The sequence below is a fragment of the Protopterus annectens genome, chromosome 11.part0, assembly GCF_019279795.1.
Source record: "Protopterus annectens isolate FY-2018-M chromosome 11.part0, PAN1.0, whole genome shotgun sequence".
NCBI classification, from domain to species: Eukaryota; Metazoa; Chordata; order Ceratodontiformes; family Protopteridae; genus Protopterus; species Protopterus annectens.
In genome coordinates this window covers 1,550,842,708-1,550,863,986 of record NC_056745.1, presented here as the reverse complement: position 1 = coordinate 1,550,863,986, position 21,279 = coordinate 1,550,842,708, and the positions used below count along the sequence as shown (strand labels likewise).

At 41.3% G+C, this 21,279-nt stretch overlaps 1 protein-coding gene across 1 annotated transcript in view; it reads left to right on the top strand.

The window, feature by feature from the left end:
* The window catches only part of TASOR2 (transcription activation suppressor family member 2), a 2,454,942-nt gene that overhangs the window by 336,637 nt on the left and 2,097,026 nt on the right, over positions 1-21,279 (top strand). The window contains exon 6 of the mRNA XM_044088824.1: positions 4,974-5,111. Coding sequence (XP_043944759.1) covers positions 4,974-5,111 — 138 coding nt within the window. The remainder of the gene's footprint in view (positions 1-4,973; positions 5,112-21,279) is intronic.

Sequence of the window (21,279 nt, the reverse complement as noted above, 5' to 3'; positions counted from 1 at the left end):
GAGGCCATGAGAGTGTGGAATTGGGCGGTGTCTTCCCAACGTTTTCTAGTGGCAACACACATTCCGGGGAAGTCTAATGTGATAGCAAACAGGCTAAGCAGAGCTGTTCTGATGCCTCACGAGTGGTCCCTGAACGATCGAGTTGCTGCTCAGATCTTCTCCAGGTGGGGTCTACCTTGCTGCGATCTATTTGCCAGTCCCCTCAATGCCAAGTCCAGCAATTACTTCACTCTGATCCCCCCTCAGGGGGAGTCACCCAGGGACGCTTTAGTCCACGATTGGCCCCCCGGTCTGCTCTACACCTTCCCTCCGTTTCCTCTGCTGCCAAGAGTGATTCAGAAGGCAACTTCCTTGGGAAGCAAAATGATCTTGATCTCACCACACTGACCCCGTCAAGTTTGGTTCCCCTTTCTCCGGAGATATACTATGGACGGTCCTTGGATTCTGGACCCAGTTCCAGACCTATTGACTCATCTGTCAGGGCATTTCCACCCATCCCTGAGAACCCTCAAGCTCACTGCCTGGCTTCTCCACTTCCGTCCTTAGACAGCTTTCCTTGACACCAGAAGTGGTACATATCCTATCTTCTTCCCACAAGCCATCCATATCACGGATTTCCACGTAAGGAAAGGGCAGTGGTTTGTCCTCTGTTTTCACTTCTAAGCTGTCAGGCTTTTGTGGAAGGGGTTTTTCATTTCTGACCTCTGATAAAAGATTGTTCTCCTCTTTGGGATCTTACCTTAGTACTTCAGGGACTTACCCAGAAACCATTTGAACCTGCTAGATTGTGTGAGTTAAAATTTTTATCTTTGAAGACTGCCTTCCTAGTGGCCATTACTTCAGCTAGAAGAGTGTCAGAATTGCTAGCTCTGTCTTCTCAACCACCTTGTATAACTCAGAGATAGAGTCTCACTTAGAACAAATCTGTCCTTTATACCAAAGTTCACCTCAGAGGCAAACATTAACCAGACTATTTACTTGCCTGTGTTCTTCCCTAATTACTCCAATAAAGGAGAGTACATGCTGTATTAGTTGGATGTACAGAGACAGTTGCGTTTTTACTTACACAGGACTAAAGCTTGCAGGAAATCTGAACAGTTGTTCATTGCTTTTTCTCCAAATAGGTTAGATCAGACTATTCAAGATCACCTTAGCCAAATGGATTACGGATTGTATTTCTGCAGTTTACTCACAACAAGGCAAGCAACTCCCCTGTCCAGTTAGAGCTCACTGTACTAAGTCTATGTCTACTTCGACAGGCGTCTCTGCAAGGACTCCTGTTGATGAAATTTTTGCAGCAGTTACTTGGTCCACATCTCATACCTTTGCACCTCACTACAAGTTAGACATTATTTCCAGAAACAGTACATCCTTTGGCTTCGCTGTGGTCAGGCATATCCTTCCTTAAGGTCCTCCCAGGTTTTATGTACCTGGGGGGAGGGGGGACTCTGACCTTTTCGAGATGCATAATGAAATGGACAACATTGGAATAGAACTTATCTACTTACCATAACTTGTCATCTGTGTTGTCCAGTTTCATTATGCATCACATCCCACCCTACTTTCCCCTTCCTTTCACAACTGAAAGCAGTGTAGAGGATAAGGGAACCCATGGTTCCTAGTTAGGGCTCCGGTTGGTCATGTTTTTGTCTGTGTAGTACTGTTCTTTCTGTCTTTAGGAAGTGGCAGCAAACTCAGTCTGAGGGGTTGAAGGGGCGTGAGATATTATGAAGGAGGGAGGAGTTTGAGGCTCGGATCGTACGTCTGGAAGAAATGGCCGAGCCGGATCTGAGGACCCAGTTCATGATGAATAATGAAATTGGACAACACAGATGCCAAGTTTTGTTAAGTACATAACTTCTGTTTCAATGGAAACAAAATGACATTCCCTTCTCTAACAAAAAGAAAATAAATAAAATATGTATATATATATATATATATATATATATATATATATATGTGTGTGTGTGTGTATATATATATATATATATATATATATATATATATATATATATATATATATATATATATATATATAAATACAAAAAAATATATACACACGCACACACACTGTGTGTGTGTATATATACAGTAGATATAAAAAGTGTACATACCCCTGTTAAAATGCCAGGTTTTTGTGATATAAAAAAATGAGACCACAATAAATCATTTTAAAACTTTTCCCACCTTTAATGTGACCTATAACCTGTACAATTCAATTGAAGAACAAACAAATCTGTTAGGGGAAAAAATATAAAAAAAAATACAGTAAGCTGGTTGCATAAGTGTGCACACCCTTAAACTAATACTTTGTTGAAGCACCTTTTGATTTAATTACAGCATTCAGTCTTCTTGGGGAGGAGTCTGTCAGCATGGATATCTTGGCTTGGCAATATTTGCACATTCTTCCTTGCAAAAGCACTCCAAATCTGTCAGATTTCGAGAGCATCTCTTGTGCACAGCCCTCTTCCGCTCACCCCACAGATTTTCTACTGGATTTGGGTCTGGGCTCTGGCTGGGCCATTCCAGAACTTTAATTTTCTTCTGGTGAAGCCATTTTTTTTGTTGTTGATTTGGATGTATGATTGGGGTCATTGTCATATTGAAAGGTGAAGTTCCTCTCATCTTCAGCTTTCTAACAGACACCTGAAGGATTTGGGCTGAAAGTGAATGGTATTTGGAACTGTTCTTAGTTTCCTCCACCTTGACTAAAGCCCCAGTTCCAACTGAAAAAACGCAACCCTAAAGCATGATACTGCTACCACCATGCTTCACTGTGGGGATGGTGTTCCTTTAATGATGTGAAGTGTTGTTTTTGCACCAAACGTACATTTTGAAATTGTGGCCAGAAAGTTCAACCTTGGTCTCATCAGACCGCAACACATTTTCCCACATGCTTTTTGGAGACTTGATGTATTGTTTTGCAAAGTTTAGCCGGGCCTGGATGTTTTTCTGTGTAAGAAAAAGCTTCCTTCTTGCAACCCTACCTCATAGTCCAGACATGTGGAGAATAAGGGAGATTGTTGTCACATGTAGTACACAACTGTACTTGCCAGAAATTCCTGCAGCTCCTTCAGTGTTGCTGTAGGTCTCTTGGCAGCCTCCCTGACCAGTTTTCGTCTTGTCCTTTCATCAATTTTGGAGGGACATCCAGTTCTTTGCAACATCACTGTTGTCCCATATTTGCTCCACTTTTTGATGACTCTTTTCACTGTGTTCCATGGTATATCCAATGATGTGGCATTTTTTTTACCCTTCTTCTGACTGACACCTTTCAACAATGAGATCTCTTGAACCATGGTTTTTGCTGTAGCAGGCAACTGAGTAAATGTCAGGAAAATCCTACTAGGACAGCTGCACTTTATTTGGGGTTAATCAGTCTCTTTAACTGATGGCAGGTGCATACCCAAGATGACTGAATGCTGTAATTAAATCACAAGGTGCTTCAACAAAGTATTAGTTTAAGGGTGTGCATACTAACGCAACCAGCTTATTGTACGTTTTTTTATTTTTGTTCCCCTAACAGATTTGTTTTTCAGTTGAATTGTGCAGGTTATAGGTCACATTAAAGGTGGGAAAAATTTTGAAGTGATTTATTGTGGTCTCATTTTTTTATATCACAAAAACCTGGCATTTTAACAAGGGTGTGTACACTTTTTATATCCATTGTATGTATGTATGTATTCTTTTGACCCCAAGCAGACATCATACAGGTGGCTTTAATTGATGGTAATTTGTATGTGTAATTATATACTGCAGATCTTTTGTAATGTTATGATAAACATGGAAGGATCAGGACTGTTAAAAATGAAGCATGTTTTACCCAAAAAACAATGAAAGAGCTTATAAGGCAGTATTTTGGTCAGGTGCTAGAACAGTTTTGTAATGTTGATTAAACTCGATTTGCATATGTATGGAAATAAAATGAGAAAAATCATGCTTTTTTATCTGGAAAAGGGTAGAATCACATTAAAGTAGCTCAGATGGGCAAGACCAGTTTAGGCCTAGTACCTGTGGAGTCTGCATGTCCTACCCGTGTTCGAAAGACATGCGTGAATGGACGTGCCTTCGTTGAAGGTTGGGCGTCGAGCTGGCACCTCGGCACCGTAAAAATCTACTGCCAATCATTAGCGGACCGGAGTTCCGCTGTGGCGACCCCTAACCGGGAAAAGCCGAAAGAAAAACAACAACCTTTATTAGAAATGCTTGGAGCTGAGATTCAGTTCTAGCCTGAAGTGTCTTCTATGTTTTTATTTATCCTTAACATAAATGTTTGTTTAGTGAAAGTTCCACAATCGTGCTGTGGATAAGTAAAACTATACTAAGTTTATACTATTTCTACTAGCTTAATCGTAATATGTGACTGGCACACATTGCAAGCCAATGAAACAGGCATGTTTATTTTTATACAGTAAAGTAAGGATACATTTTTCTGGTACAGCCGTGTAGATGTCATTCAGTTGCCCCCCTTCACCCAAGGGTTCTGAGTTAATTGGTTTTACCTGGTAGAATAGTAAATTTACATATTTGTGCCCTCAACCCCAGAGGAGCGAATTTTGCACACATGCAAAGTTTGACTGCTGTGATTTTAGATAGTCTGCTATGATTTTTGTTGACCACCTCCTGTAATTTTGAAATCTGAGAAGCTGTGAGGTGTGCGCGTCTTGCTTAGATGTTATAGCTGGGGGAAGCCAGGCTGTGTTGTGTTTGATCATTTAATCATCACTGAGGTAAGTAGTGTGTTGTTTTTAACCATGATTTTGGATGCTCCTGTTTTCATTTGTACTTGTGTGCATTGTGAAACTTAGATGTTTAGCTGGTTAAATAGTTAAATTCATTTTAATTTTGAATGTGTATATTTTTAATTGGTGCCAACTCATATTCTCTCGTTTTGTGAATAGCAATATGAGCAGTTCTAAGTCCATGTTTGTACTTCAGGTTTTAATGCAGCTTTTTTCTCTGGCATTCTACAGGGAAGAGTGAAGTCAGTAGCTGAAAATTACACAAAAAATTACACTATCCCATCTCCTGGTTTTGACTGCCACATATCGGGAAATGTCAGCAAAGTATCTCCAACCACCAGTCACTTCCAGACATTTGAGCTAACTCAGGTAAAACAGTGCCTTGCTTGTGAATGTTGAAACTGTCGACGACTTTGTGTAGGAGCCTTGTATAATTTGAAAAGCCGTTAAGACCTCTGCGGACGGTAGTAGAACATAATATTTTATGGTAGGTCAAGGTGCATATCACACAAAACCTTCAGAAACTTGATGTTTGTCTTTGGAAACTGCCCTTGCAGTTTTCCAGCTCTGGTTGCTTAGGCCTATATTCTTGCCTATTAAAAAGTCTGAGTTGTGTTACATGTTAACATTTTCTAGCAATCTATTCCAAGTGTGCACTTGTCTTGTAATAAAAAGAACCCCCAACACTGTCCCTAATGCTTCTACCCCTTGTCTGCCAATGGTAGACCTGGCTAAGCCCCTCTGTCTTTTCCTTAAGCTTAAATGTTTTTAACTTTCCCTGTTAAAATTGTGTATATTTATTGTTGCCATCATGTCATTTTTTTTTACATTTCTGTCCTGTGTTGTTCCTTGTCATTCTTTATACCTTATGCCTGTTAGACCTCATTGAGTATTTTGATATGGCTTATTCAGTCTGACAACAGAACTATCTAATTTGTATTCTGTTTTGCTACATTGCACATGATGCAAAGTTTTGTGTTTCTTTTTTAGTTCTGTTTTTGACTTCTTTTTTTCTGCTTGTCAGAAATATTTAATTAAGAGAAGAGAAGCAGAGTTATTACATTTGCAACCATTTTTACTCCATTTTTAAATATTTTCTGTAGATGTTCATTGACTGCTAGGACTGTGATCCTCTTTCTGACAGCTTCATCAATCATTTCACATTGGAGGGAACAATCTATGCAGGTCTTTCTCCTGGGCATGCAGTAAACTATGCCAAGATTATTGGACTTCCTAGTAGGCACTGGGCAAAAAACAGTTGCTTTACAAAATCCTTCCATCACTTTGTGTGGCCGTTCAATGTTGTAACAAAACTTGGTGTACATTCATTGGCCAGGTACATTTGTCAAAGACTGAATATATGTCATTTTCAGAAGTGGGAGGTGCAGCTAGCCAAAGTGCTTTTCACTTAAAGGGCTTTATCTTTCTCCCATGAAGGTACAGGTACTGGACAGTAACTTAAAGACCTTTTTAAATTCCAGTAGAAGCACTGAAAAAAACAAAATTAAAAAAAAAAAAAACAGGTGAAGGCAGCTTTGCTAAATGCCACAGTCTCACTAATGAAGTGGATGATTTGGAAGCTTTATGTTCTTGGAGGATGTTGATATCTGTATTGTTACTGAAACCTTGTTTAAAGAAAAGGCAGCTTCCCTGTATGTGGAGAAAGTATTAACACATTTAAATTAATGTCAATTTAAGTTACAACTTGGCAATTTTATAATTGCCGAATAGTGTTTTCAGTTGTTTTAGTGGGATAGAGAGAGTACTGTTGCTGCTTTTAAGTGTTGTCTCCCTTTCTAGGTGTTTTGTTTTCTGTATGATTACACAGCTATGGACTTGGTGTAAGGGGTGTGTTGGGGGTGAAGTCCCCTACATGGCTGATTCATTGGGCTCCCTCAGTTTTAGCAAAATACATTAAATTTGTGCTTTATGACAAGTTAGGTAGCTGGTGCATTTGCCGAGAAATCGTATAATGTGCACCACAATTTCCAATGTATACCTTATTTTATTTTTGCAGATTTCATGAGATAGGTGGTGGTGTATGTCACTCTCTTGAGTATTTGTAATGGAACACCTTAAAACCAAAAGGCAAAAATACAGGACAGGACTAGAACTTGATTGTATATTAATACATGTCCTTCTATTCTCATGTTGCAATATTCTTCACCTTATGGAGTTGCTGCCTGCAGCACCATACATTCGGCCAGTATACCAAAGTCTTGAAAGCAGGGGTACATATGAAGTTGCATGCAAGAGCCATAAATGACACCAGCTATATCTGTGATGTCTGCACTTACCCACATCAGAACTTTTGTGCTGCAGTGTGTTTCAAATGTCCGATCGCCAGCTCTAGTAATCTGGCATTTGTTTGACTTCAACCATCTGTTTTCGATGATCGCTTCAGGCTGTCCGCATTCAGTTAACTACCCTTATGGGTTTTTTGCTTGTTTCTTTACCTGTCTCAAATGTATGTCATCTAGGAAGGGAAAGTGCGCTTATGGAAGACAAATTCCATACAAGGACACACGCAATCAGTGTTTATTTTGCTTAGGGACAGGTCATGACTACAAGTCCTGTGATACATGCCAGTCTTTTGTCCCCATAACCCTTAGAAGCCATTTGCCGGCTTTAAATCTCTATTTAGAGAATCAGCTGCTTTGTTGCTTGGCATCCGGGATGGAAGGCGTAGCGGGCACCTCCAACGAGCCCCCAAGGAAGAAGGCTAAAAAAGTTAGGCCTGATGGCCAAGCTGCACCTCCGGAATCCGGTGAGAGTGAGTCGGTGAGAGTGAGTGTTAGCCCATGATCACTCCGGATTTCAGATACTTCCTTGATGTCCTTCAAGGATGCATCTGCAGTCCTTACAAATGGGTTGTCCTGTCGTCAGGCAGCCCTTCGGTCGGCCGGATTCCAAAGTCTGGGTCTGGCCTCGGCTGGTGTCGCACTTCACCCGACGTCATAGCTGCAGTTATTCGGGTATAAAGGCATCAGCCGACGCCATTTTCCTCAGTCTTTCTTGCCGCGTGGCGCCCGAAGCAGAAGCTGTTCGCAAGTGCCGGTTGGTCAGAACCAGAGATTACTACCGAATACTACTACCGAAGACTTCTAAAAAGCTAAGTACCCCGTTGGGGACTCTTTCTTGCCTCAGCCGATGTCAAAAAAAAAGTGAATAACTGTTTAACTTGTGGGAAACAAATACCTCATAAAGATTTCCACTCTTACTGCTTACCTTGTTTAGGCCCAGACCACGACGTAGCAGCTTGTCTAGCCTGTGCTTCTTTTAACCGGCGGTCGCTTAGACGTCGGTCGGAATTTGCTGAGGAGTTTTTCGGCTCCGATTTTGCTTATATTATGCCGTCGGATCCTCCGACTACGCAAATATCTAAAAAGCGCAAGGAAAAGGACCGACACTCGCAGTCCGCGGTTTCGGCCGAAACCGCGGTTAAGCCAACCGCGGGTGTCTCTGTTTCGGCTGAAACCGAGCAAGCGGTTCTTACTTCAGCCGAAAACTTACCTTCTACCGAGGCCTCTTCCAACCTGGTGGAATCGGCTTCTGAAGTCCTTCCTGCTGTTGCAGTTTCTCAGGAATTATCAGACACTATTCCCCTGGATATTTCAACCCCTGCACGTGGAGCTGCTAGGCCACCTGCAGCCATGTCCATTAAGGCCTTTGCCAGGGCTAAAGCAGCTAAAGCTACTAAATCTGTGCCTGCTAAGACCCCGTCTCACAGGCCTAGCTCTAGTTCTCAAATGCTTAGTTTAGCAGAGGATCTCATTTCTTTAATCCGGGGATCCCAACCTCAACCAGACAGGGCCTCTCACCCACCTCCAAAGAAGAGGCATAGAGCAGAGCCCCCTGAGCCAGTTTCTACAGATGATTCCTCTGATGATTCAAATGACACAGACCCTCCAGAGGCTCCTTTCTCCCCTTATGAAGACTCTGATGCTGAAGAGTCCATCCCTTCTGCCTCTCCCCTGAGGAATTTTCCTTTGGGGAAACCTTGCATGCTATGAGGGAACAATTTCAGTGGCAGGGCCAGGATTTTTCAGACTCCAGAAAAAGGCTTAGAACCTTTCTGCATTTACCACAGCATAGGCCTTTAGCCATACCTCCAGTTCTTTCTGTTGTAGATGATGCATTTAATGATGCTTGTACTGCTCCTGATTCTCTACCTCCGGCCCCTGCTAAGCCCGATAGGTACTACAGGGTCCCGGACACGCATTACCATTTGTATAAGGCTCCTTTTGCAGATCCCGAGACTATCTCCCAAGGACCTAAGGCTGTAGCAGCTACCTCTGCCAAAAACCCCCTCCCCTCTGAAAGGGAATCCAGGTCATTAGAGAGATGGGGTAAAAAAGTTTACACTTCTGCTACTCTTTCAGCTAGGGCCTTGAACTGTCAATTTCACATGATCCAGTATCAAGAATTTATGCTAGACCAGTTAACCAAAAAGCTGTCCTCGGATGAACCATTAGACAAAAAATCTGTTCAGGAAATGGTACATAACATTCAGCAAGTCAGTAACCATTCTTTAAAATGCGGCTATGATGCACTGGAGGCTTCCTTTAGATCAGCCATGACTGGCACAGTTATCAGAAGGCATGCATGGTTAAAAGAGCAGGCCTTACCAGACCATGTCAAATCAAAACTATTAGATGCTCCCATGGATAAGATCAGTTTGTTTGGCTCTCCTGCACAACAGGTGCTGAAGAAGATGGAAGAGAAGGCAAAATCTGTCCAAACAGTGAAAGATTTCTTACAGGTCCAACCTCCAAGGTTTAGCAGGAATTGGCCCTCCAAGAATTGGTCCTTTCCAGACTCCTCCAGAGCACAGAGAGGCAGGAATAGGCGTTCAAGAGGCAGAAGCCAATCCAGGGGTGCCTACAGGGGACGCCAGTGGCAGGGTAACAACCAGCGAGACACAGACACAGCCACCACCGCAACTACAGGGCAATCACAGTGACTTGGCTCTGACATCGCCTACCAGGGAACAACTAGAAGCACCCTTAGGCGGAAAGCTAGCCTTATTTTCAACAAATTGGCATTACATCACGAGACAAGTGGATTTTGCAGACAATAGACCAAGGTTACAGGTTTCACTTCCATACTCTACCAGGGAAGAGAGGAATGCCAAACCTACCTCCAAATCAAAAGGCAGAAGCTCTAAAACAAATATCTCAATTATTAAAGATGAGAGCTGTGGAAAAGGTACCATCTATGGAGCAAGGAAAGGGATTTTACTCCAGACTCTTCCTGGTACCAAGGAAAGAGAGCAAATGGAGACCTATTCTCGACCTGTCCGCTTTAAACACATTCCTCATTGTTCCAAAATTCAAAATGCTGACTCTACAGCAGCTTCTTCCCATACTGGGCAAGGAGTCTTGGCTGGTAACTCTAGATCTCAAGGAGGCATACCTGCACGTCCCCATACGACCAAATTGCAGAAGATACCTCAGATTTCTTGCAGGATCAGAGCATTATCAATTCTCAGCATTGCCCTTTGGCTTATCTACTGCACCCAGAGTATTCACGAAATGCCTGGCATCAGTAATTGCTCATTGCAGGCTTCAGGGAATCCAAATCTACCCTTACCTGGATGACTGCCTGTTACAAGCGGACAACAAAAACAAGCTAGCAGAAGACTTGAAAAGGGTCATTTACCTACTACAAGCCCTGGGATATACAGTCAATATAAAAAAGTCAAGGCTGATACCATCCCAAAGGATAACCTTTTTGGGTGCAGAGCTGGACACATCAAAACAAAGGGCATTCCTAACAGTAGAAAAACAGGAGCAACTACCTCTCTACTTCTTGCCATTAACAAAGCAGAACCATCGAACAGCAAGAAAAGTCCTGCAAGCCTTGGGCTTCATGGCATCCTGCATAATATTGGTTCCACATGCCAGACTGCATATGAGAAAGTTACAGTGGTACCTAAGGAACTTATGGTCTCAACACAAGCACAGCCTAGAAACTCAAATTCCAATAATTCCATGCCTGAAGCAAGAATTCCTATGGTGGGCTCAGGCCTGTCAATCAAACACAGGATTGCCCTTCCACAGCACTCAACCAAGCCAAACCATCACGACGGACGCCTCAGACCTCGGTTGGGGGGCCCACATGCTGGACAAGTGCATACAAGGTTTATGGACTCCAGACCAGCTGCACCTACACATAAATCTAAAGGAAATGCTGGCAGTAAAACTGGCAATTCAGACCATTTCTCCAACAAGGTCAATTGATGATAAGGACAGACAACACCACAGTTATGTGGTACATCAACAAACAGGGAGGCACACATTCGTACCCTCTATGCCGGATGGCACTGGACCTCTGGAATGTGGCCCTGAGCTACAACATTCAGTTACAAGCAATTTTTGTACCAGGAAAAGAAAACATTCTAGCAGACATATTAAGCAGGACTACCACGGATGCCCACGAATGGATGCTGCATCCGGACATCTTCAAAACCATTACAAGAAAATGGGGACTCCCAGAAATAGACTTATTTGCATCCCCACGCAATCACCAGCTAAAGAAATTCTGCACAAGGACGTACCACCCACTTGCTTGGAAGGTGGACTCCCTATCTTTCAGTTGGAAAAACCTGACAGCATATGCATTCCCACCACTTCCTTTGATGCACAAGGTGCTATTGAAGATCAAAGAGGACCGTCCAAGGATCATTCTGATAGCTCCAGACTGGCCAAGGCAACATTGGTACCCATTACTGAGGAGCATGTCTCTGGAACAAATATGGCCCCTACCCCTGGTTCCCTTGCTGTTAACACAGAACAACTACAACATCCTGCATCCAAACCTGAAAACGCTGCAGCTGACTGCCTGGAACATTGCATAAGGCCAATTAACCCAAATTTATCCCAAAGGGTTAAAGACATTATCCTGGAGGCTCGCAGACCCTCAACAAGAAAAAATTATTCAGCAAAATGGAAAAGATATCTCATTTGGAGTACTGCAAAAGGAGAAGATGTGTCACTGGTAAACATAGCCAACATCCTGGAATACTTGGCAGAGCTCTTCCACAAAGGCCTGTCCTATTCTTCCATTAAGATTCATGCATCAGCTATTTCAGCAGAATACGACTTGGATCCTCCAGTCTTCTCTCATCCTCTGCTCAGGCAGTTTCTGAAAGGAATTAAAAATGTAAAACCTCCTAGGAAGCCACCATTGCCAGCATGGGACTTGAACTTTGTGCTAGAAAAATTGACACTTCCTCCTTTCGAACCAGCAGCAACAGCAGAATTACAATACTTATCATGGAAAACTGCTTTCCTGCTGGCAATCACTTCAGCAAGAAGGGTATCTGAGCTACAGGCATTAATGGCAGTACAACCCTTCCTGATCTTCCATCAAGATAGAGTGTCCATGAGAACAAATCCTAGTTTTATGCCTAAGGTGGTCTCCAGAGTATCTCTAAATCAGGCTATCCACCTACCTACATTCTTCCCCAACCCACAGAACAGGGGAGAAAGACTTTTGCATACCTTGGATGTACATAGACAATTACGCTACTACCTGGACAGGACCAAGGGCAGTAGAAAAACTGACCAGCTACTGGTAGCATATGCAACAGGAATGGAAGGAAAAGCAATTTCAAAACAGACAATCTCAAAGTGGATAGGAAATTGCATTAGATTTTGTTACTCCTACCATGGAAAGAAAACTCCAGAAAACATCAGGCCTCACTCTACAAGGGCTACAGCCACTACCACAGCTTTCCTACCAGGAGTGGCTACCAAGGACATTTTAGAGGCTGCTACTTGGAGCTCCGTGCATACATTTGCCAAGCATTATAATTTACCTTTATACTCTAGATCCCGAGCAGGTTTTGCCACTGCTGTTTTGCAAGCGATCTTAACTACACCATAACTTCTTTTTGCCTCCTCCCCCAGTTTGGCTATGGTATTCTACCCATTTGTAAGGACTGCAGATGCATCCTTGAAGGGCATAGTACAGTTTTGTACCTGCCATAAATGTAGATGTCCGATAGGAATGCATCTGCAGTCAGGATTACCCACCCGCCTTTCCCCTCTGTGGTACTCCTAGGGTATTTGCCCATCTTATAGCTAGCTGGGGGAATCTATTATGGTGTATTTGTTTGTATATATGTACATACATGCTTATTTTTTGTGTTTGCTCTCTACTATTTGGAATCATTGGCATTTATCCAAATTTAGCCTTCCTAGAGGGCACCTGGCATCTGGGGCAAGAAACACTGAGGAAAATGGCGTCGGCTGATGCCTTTATACCCGAATAACTGCAGCTATGACGTCGGGTGAAGTGCGACACCAGCCGAGGCCAGACCCAGACTTTCGAATCCGGCCGACCGAAGGGCTGCCTGACGACAGGACAACCCATTTGTAAGGACTGCAGATGCATTCCTATCGGACATCTACATTTATGGTAGGTACAAAACTGTACTTTACCAGGAACCGAAATGGAAGCCAGTGCAACGGGTATCCAGAGTATGTTCGCTGAGTTTTTATAACCATCAGCTCCTGCTGGTGAAGTGGAACCACGGCTCATGGTGTCGGAGGGGCCTTCTACTGCCTTACCATCCATTCCAATGTCAGCACCCATACCTACTTCTGCTCTAACTCCTTCCACCCCTTTAAAAAGGAAACAGAAGGAAAAACGCAGGGCTAAAGATTCTACTCCAGCTTGGGAGACCTTTTCTTAGACTTTATTCAAGGCCTTTCAGGTACTCCAGACCCAGACTTCCCAGTCAGGTCAACTACTGGCTTCACAGGTAGAGTCTGAGGAAGACTATTCCTCCTCAGATAAATCCCTCACATATTTTTCTCAGATTGAATCCCCTAAGGATTTTGCTACTCCTGATGGAGAAGAGACCCTCACTCTTGACTTCCTCTGAGAAGATTTCTCCTTTGGGGACATTATTTCCCTACTTAGGCAGCATTTTAAGTGGGAGACCTCATATGTTTCTGAGATCAAGAAAAGATATTTTGAACGCTCCATCTGCAGTCCCCCCTTTACTTCCAGCTTTCCAGGATGCCTTATCAGCTGCTTTCCAGAGCCCAGAGTCGCAACCTCCTGCTAACAAGAGACCAGACAGATATTACAAAGTGTCTGCAAAGGAGCAATACCTTTTTAAGAATCTGCCAGCACATCCTGCAGTTATTGCAGTTTCAACTGACAAATCTTCAAGGCAACTGCATTCTTCTTCTCTTTTTCCCACTGATAAGGATAGTAAATTATGGATAGGTTGGCAAAGAAGGTATATAATTTTTCTACCTTGGCCATCTTCTTCTTCTTGTGGCTTTTCCCAGTTAGGGGTTGCCATAGCGGATCATCTGTCTGCTCATGATTGGCAGTGGAGTTTTACAGTGTCAAGTTGCCAGCCCGGCGGCCAACCTTCCACAGAAGGCACACAAACTCGTGGACTCGCACCTAGGGCCAATTTGGAGTGTCCAGTCCACCTACAGCATGTCTTTGGGATGTGGGAGGAAACCGGAGCACCCGAATACCCACGCGACCACAGGGAGGACATGCAGACTCCACACAGAATTGGCCATAAGAGCAATTAACTATCAAACTGATATGGCCAAGTTTGCTCTGGATTCCCTGACCAAGGCCTCTACTCTGCTGTCTGACATACCTGACTCACCAGCCAAGGCTGAGCTGGACAGCCTTCTGAACATGGTATCACAGGTGACTAGACGCTCAGTCAGGTGCAGCTATGATGCTGTTGAAGCCTCTTCCAAATTGGCTGCATCTGGTTCAGTGTTAAGGAGGTTTTCACGGTTGAGACTACAACCTTTGCCCTTGGATGGCCAAGCGAAATTGTTAGATGCTCCTTTGGATAAATCAGCACTCCTTGGAGCTGCCTCTGCAGAGCTACTTAAGTCATTGCAGGAAAAAGAAAAAGACTTGCAGAATCTAAAACATTTACTGGTGTCACCGATTCCCAGATTCCATAGGAACTACCCCTCAGAATCCAGCTTTAAGAGGCAGTCCTCCTATTCCTCTGCTACTCATTCCAGGGGACAAAGACAATCTAGGAAGCCATCTGCTCCTAGATCTTCATCCACCTCAACACCTTCATCCTTTCGAAGGCAGCCAGACCCAGATAGAGCTCCTCTGCTGTGTTTCTCTTCCCTTACCCACCTCCACCTCCCTACCCTCCTGGCAGAAAATTACCACGGACAGGTGGGTTCTCTCCATCATCAAGAGAGAATATTTCATGACTTGGTGGAAATCTCCACCATTCCGGGGAGTTCAACAACCTCCTACCAGTCAGCTTTCACTATTCCCCACCATCCTGACACATCTTCTCTCTCAGGGCAGTAGTACCCGAAGACCAGTTAACCAAGGGGTTTTACTCCAGGATGTTTTTGGTTCCAAGAAAGGATGGCCCTTGGAGACCCATCTTCAACCTATTCTTCCTCATTCTGTTCGTGAAGGTGCCAACTTCAAAATGTTCACATTACAGCACCTTCTTCTTCTTATTCTTCAACAAGCCTTCATGGCCTCCCTGGATCTGAAGGCTGCATACCTTCTCATCCCTATTCACCCCACTTACAGGAAATGTCTTTGTTTCTCTGTGGGTTATTCACATTTTCAGTTCTCTGCCTTGCCCTTTGGACTCTTCACAGCCCCAAGAGTATTCTCCAAATGTCTAGCCCCGGTCATTGCATACTGCAAGATTACAGGGCAAACAATTTCATCCTTATTTAGACTGCCTATTGATCCTACACCAGGATTCTCTCACCTTGTTTCAACATCTGAACAAGTTTTGCAGGATTTTGCAAAATCTAGGATTCACTGTGAATCACTTAAAGTTCTAAATGACTCCCTCACAAGATCTTGTTTTTCTGGTGTGTAAGACAAGAACAGACTTGATGTCAGTCTTTGTCCCTGCTCAGAAAGTGGAAGTTCTCACCTAGTGTCTCAAAACTCTTCTACCACTACCATCCATGTCAGCCAGAGAATTTCTGAGAACCCTGGGATTTATGGCTTCCTTGATCTAGCCAGGATGCACACGAGGAAGTTTCATTGGGTATTGAGAAATTCTTTGAACCATCACCTTCATCCCTTAGAATTGAATCTTCCTCTTCTCCCCTGTTTAAAAAAGGAACTCTCCTGGTGGATTTCTACTTATCACCCTCTACCAAGGGGTGCATTTACAGATACCTCCACCCAAACATCTATACACAGATGCATCAGATCTAGGTTGGGGTTCTGTCTTTCACAGTGCCAACATCCAGCACAAGGTGCAGGGGGAATGGTCCATTCCAGAAAGAAGGAACCACATCATTCTAAAAGAATTAAGGTTGCTTTACTTGGCAGTTCAAGCTTTTCAAGGGATCCTTCTGCCAGGCACATTACAGGTCATCACAGACAAACATGACAGTCCTGTGGTACATAAAGAAACGGGGAGGAACAAAATCCTACCCTCTTTGCAGTCTGGCAGTTCAAATCTGGTCCCTAGCAACAGCACTGCAGATTTATTTGCAGGCAGTTTATATCCCGTCAGAAGACAACATGATGGCAGACAACCCTGAGCAGGACCTTAACACCCTCCCACAAATGGATGCTTCACAGGGGGGTGTTTCTGGATCTAGTTCACAGGTGAGGTATTCCTCAGGCAGATCTATTTGCCTCCTCCCAGAACAGACAGATGCCACTCTCTTGCACAAGGCTTCCCCATCCACAAGCCTGGAAGGTGGACGACTTCTCCTCCTCATAGGAGGGACTGTTCCTTTATGCCTTCCCCCCATTTCCATTGATTCACAGAATCCTCCTTTTTTTCCAAAATTTCTTTATTTCAATTTTCTTTTTTCAAATAATAGCAATACAGTAACTCAAAAGCACAAATAAACAATACAAATACCTATCTAAAGAAAACAGACAATGTCGTTCCAAAAAATTATATATATATATATATATATATATATATATATATATATATATATATATATATATATATATACATACATACACACACACACACACACACACACACACACACACACACAAGAAGTCACTACATCGTCAAGTAAAGTATGAGAATTCTTATGTTCATTTGGTCTCATAAGGGATATAATGGAGATAGTCTATATATAAAGTAAAAATAGAAATTTAACCATTTATTTGTATGTTTATGGAAGATATCTAGTTACACATATACCAAGAAAAGGGATAAGATGCAAGAAAGACTGGTTATACTACATTCATTTCTTATTTAAAGGTTAGCTTTTCATGACAATTTGTAGGCAAATTTTATTTGTCAAGAATTATATCTAGCAAGTAACCCCAATATTTTTGGTAATGGCGTTTGTTTTTTGTTTTTGAATAAATTAATTTGTGAGATGAGATAGATTTGATAGCAAGATTGCTAAAATTTTCCCATGTAATTGGTGACATGACATTCCAATTCTTTGTAATAAAGAATTTAATAAGGGCACACATCGTAATAAAGACATGTTTTAATATTTTTGGGAGTTGATTGATATTAATGTACAATATAGCTGTCTCCCAAGTAAGGGTTGATTTTTCATATCCCATCTTCTCTAATCTTACTCTCAAGGAACACCATAAGTTGTATATCTTAGTACAGTTCCACATGATATGTAAAATATCAGCTGCTTGATCCGGACAATGGGGACATATAGACAAAAAGTTAGGATTTAATTTATTTAATTTTGATAAGGTATAATATAGATTGTTATTTACCATAATTTGTGTATATAACAGCTTCTTGAAAGGAATGAATTTGATTGTATTTTCAATGGCTAGTTTCTTATTTTCTTCAGTCAGTGATTGATTTTTCATTTGCCAGTAGCTTGAAAATAATAAAGAATTCTAATGTTTTGCACTCATTACAATTTTATAAATCCTAGAAATTGTTTTCCCTTTAATCGCAAGATTTTCAAGTATTAATTTAACTAAATCTATGTTCTGTAAGTCAGTGTGTATTTGTGAGAATTTAGCATTTATAAGATGATGAAGTTGGTTAAGGATAATACTATTATTTTCTAGGAAGTTTGAGTTCAAGCCTCATTTGCCCCGTGTTAGAGTCTTTCCATTGGTATATATCCGATATTGTGTAATCTTTTATCAGGGGGTAGTTTGTTAGATTTACTGGGTTATTATTTATTAGTAAATTAGGATTTAGGTGTAATGGTTGTATAAGGGCAAAAGTGTCAGCTAATTGCAATGATTTAAATAGTTTCTGTGTTGTAAGAATCATGTTTTTAATTAGTGGATGTAAATTATTTGTGTATATGCTAGCCTGGTTGAAATTCAAGAATGGTAAGGATTTGATATTACAGCCAAGGGATTTCAACTGTTCATACCAGATTTTGGTCCACTGGGGTGTCCAAGTATTTATATATGAGTCATAGTTTATTATTTGTATTAGTCTGTATACAGTAATTATACTGTAGTAAAGCTTAAAATCAGGTAACCCCAATCCCCCCTTATCTTTGGCGAGTACAAGTTTTGCATATTTAATTCTGGTAGATTTGGGATACCATAAGAATCTTTATATAGCTTTTTCCATGGCAAGGAAAAAGTTTTGGGGAATATTTGAAAAGGTAGCATTTAATTGAAAGAGTATTCTTGGTAGAAAATTCATCTTGACAACACTAGCTTTTGACAGTAGAGACATATTAATGTTCTTCCATGTATCCATATCATTTTGAATACTAGTCCATGTAGTTAGGTTATTGTTTATAATATCTTTGAAGTCTGAAGTAAATATTATTCCTAGATATTTTTTCTGGTAATTTGTTTTGATCTCACTCATAGGAAAGTACAATTCTTTATGCCGTATGGGATTGAGGGGAAATATGTGTGACTTGTTTAAATTTAAATTATAATTTGAAACTGCCGAGAACTCATCAGTAACTTGCGAGGTCAGTAGTGGGGAGTTGGAAGTATATATTTAAGTCATCAGCAAAGGCAGAGTATATAAGATTTGTATTGCGGATTCTGGGAATATGATGAAAGGTTTTTTGTGAAATAAACAGAAGGAGGGGGTTCTAGATAAAGATTAAATAGGTATGGTGAAAGAGGACATCCTTGTCTTGTACCATTGGATAAGAGTATAGGGTTAGGTATAAGTTTATTTATTCACCTGTATAGTGGTAGAAGCTTTCTGATAGAGAACCTGGATCATTTTAATGAATTCTTGAGGAAAACCATATAAAAGCAGTATATTAAAGAGAAAGTGTAAGTTTACTCTATCAAAAGCTTTAGTTGCATCTACTGTAAGGGCATATCTGGGACATTTATCCCTATTAAGTAATCTTATAATAGTATCTAAAAGGAGGGTGTTGTCACTTGTTTGCCTGTTTGTCATAAAGCCCATTTGTTGTTGGGAAATAATAGAGGGGAGTATATTCTTAAATCTATTTGCTATGACATGGGCTAATATCTTAAGATCACTGTTTATGAAGACTATTGGTCTATAATTTGCTGGATCTGTTTGGTCAGAATGCCCTTAGGAATCAACACTGTCTTGGAGTTATTTAAGTATTTGTTTGTTATACCATATTGTATTATATAGTTGAAAACTTTTAATAACACTTTGGAGATAGGTTCCTTGAATAGCTTATAAAAATCCGATGTGTATCCATCAGGCTCAGGGGATTTACCTAATAAAAATCCGATGTGTATCCATCAGGCTCAGGGGATTTACCTAATTTTAGTTTGTTTATTGCAGCTTTTATCTCTTTTAAATGTAACAGTGATTTTAAGAGTTTCCTTTGATCTTCTGTAATTTGTGGAAAGTTTATATTATGTATAAAATCCTCAAATCTGTCTGTAGATGATGATAAGGGTATATTGTATAATTTCTTATAAATATCTTCAAAAGCGTCCACTATATCTTGATCTTTATATTTCACATGTCCTTCATATTTTATTTCTTTGATCCTAGGAGGTCCACTTTTTATGTTAATTAGTCTAGCTGAGAATTTTGAAGGTGTTAGAGCCCATTCTAAATATTGATATATACTGACCTTAATTCTAAGAAGGTGATATTTTCTAAATAGTGTTTGTGTAATTGTTTTTGCCAATCAATTATTTTTTCCTCAAGTTCTTTAGAATATTTTTCTTGAAGTTCTAGTTCAGCAGTGTTTATTTGACACTCTAGTTCATTCTTAAGACTGTTATACTTTTTTTTGAGCCGTGCAGATTTTTGAATAATACCCCTGATGACCGCCTTGGTAGCCGCCCATTGTATGTCATATGAAATTTGATCGGATATAAAATCAGTTTGAAGTTGGGCTAGCACATTCTGAATTTCTTGTGTAGTTTCTTGGTCCTGTATAATTTTAGGATTTAATGTCCAGGTATTGAAATAGGAAATATTTTGTTTGAGCTTGAAAGTTTATTAAAAGTCTAATTTTGGAATGATCTGAAAGAGTTCGAGGTGATGCAACATAATTTAATTTGTTAGAAAAGAGTTCACAAAGTCCACCTGAAAATACAGAAGGACATACCAGAAATCCTATTGGTGACTCCCTTCTGGCCAAGACATCATTGGTTTCCCCTGTTTTTTTCATCTAGCCCAGGGCGATCACCACAGGTTACCTCACCACTTCGACCTACTCTCACAAGACAAGGGGCCCCTTATTCATCCCCACCTTCTCAATCTCAATCTGTGTGGGTGATAGAGTTTTGATCCCCTTTAGGCACCTATATTCAGAGGAAATAGTATTCTGCAGGAGGCCAGAAAACCCAGTACTAGGAGAAACTTTTTATGTAAATGGAAAAGATTCTCCAGTTGGTGCCATAGGAGTAAACAGAATCCATCTCAAGCTTCTGTTCCACTGGTCCTTTCCTACCTATGCAAATTGCTGAATCCAGGGTTGACTTATTCTTCAGTAAAATTACATCTTTCTGTCATTTCTGCTTGCCTTCCCCTGACTCAACCTCTGGCTTCCAGGCTAGATGTTAAGCTGTTTTTGAAAGGGGTCCTTGTTATCAGGCCTCCTCGTAAGCCTATTCCCCCACCTTGGGACCTTAACTTTGTGCTGTAAAAACTTACACTAGTTCCCTTTGAGCCAGCCCATTCTTCCACTCTCAAGTTTTGTATGGAAAACAGTCCTGTTAGTGGCTCTCACTTCTGCCAGGAGGGTATCCGAGATCCAAGCCCTTATGGCTTCACCTCTCTACCTTGTCTTCCATAAAGATAGGGCTTCCCTAAGGACTAATCCTTTCTTCATGCCAAAAGTAGTTAATGAGATTTCCCTAAATCAGACCATTAACTTGCCTGTCTTCTACCCTCAGCCACAGAACTCCTCAGAAAGGACCTTGCATTGCTTGGATGTTCATAGGCACCTGGGGTTCTACTTAGACAAGACCAAATCCTTCAGACAGTCTGATCAGCTTTTGTCTCCTTTCATCCTAGGACCCTAGGCAAGGCCGTGTCTAAACAGACAGTTGCCTCTTGATTTCTGAGGCTATTGCCTTTTGTTACTCCTTTCATGGAAAACTGTTGAATTTGTCTGTCAAAGCTCATTCCAGCAGAGCTGTTCCTGGTTCAGCA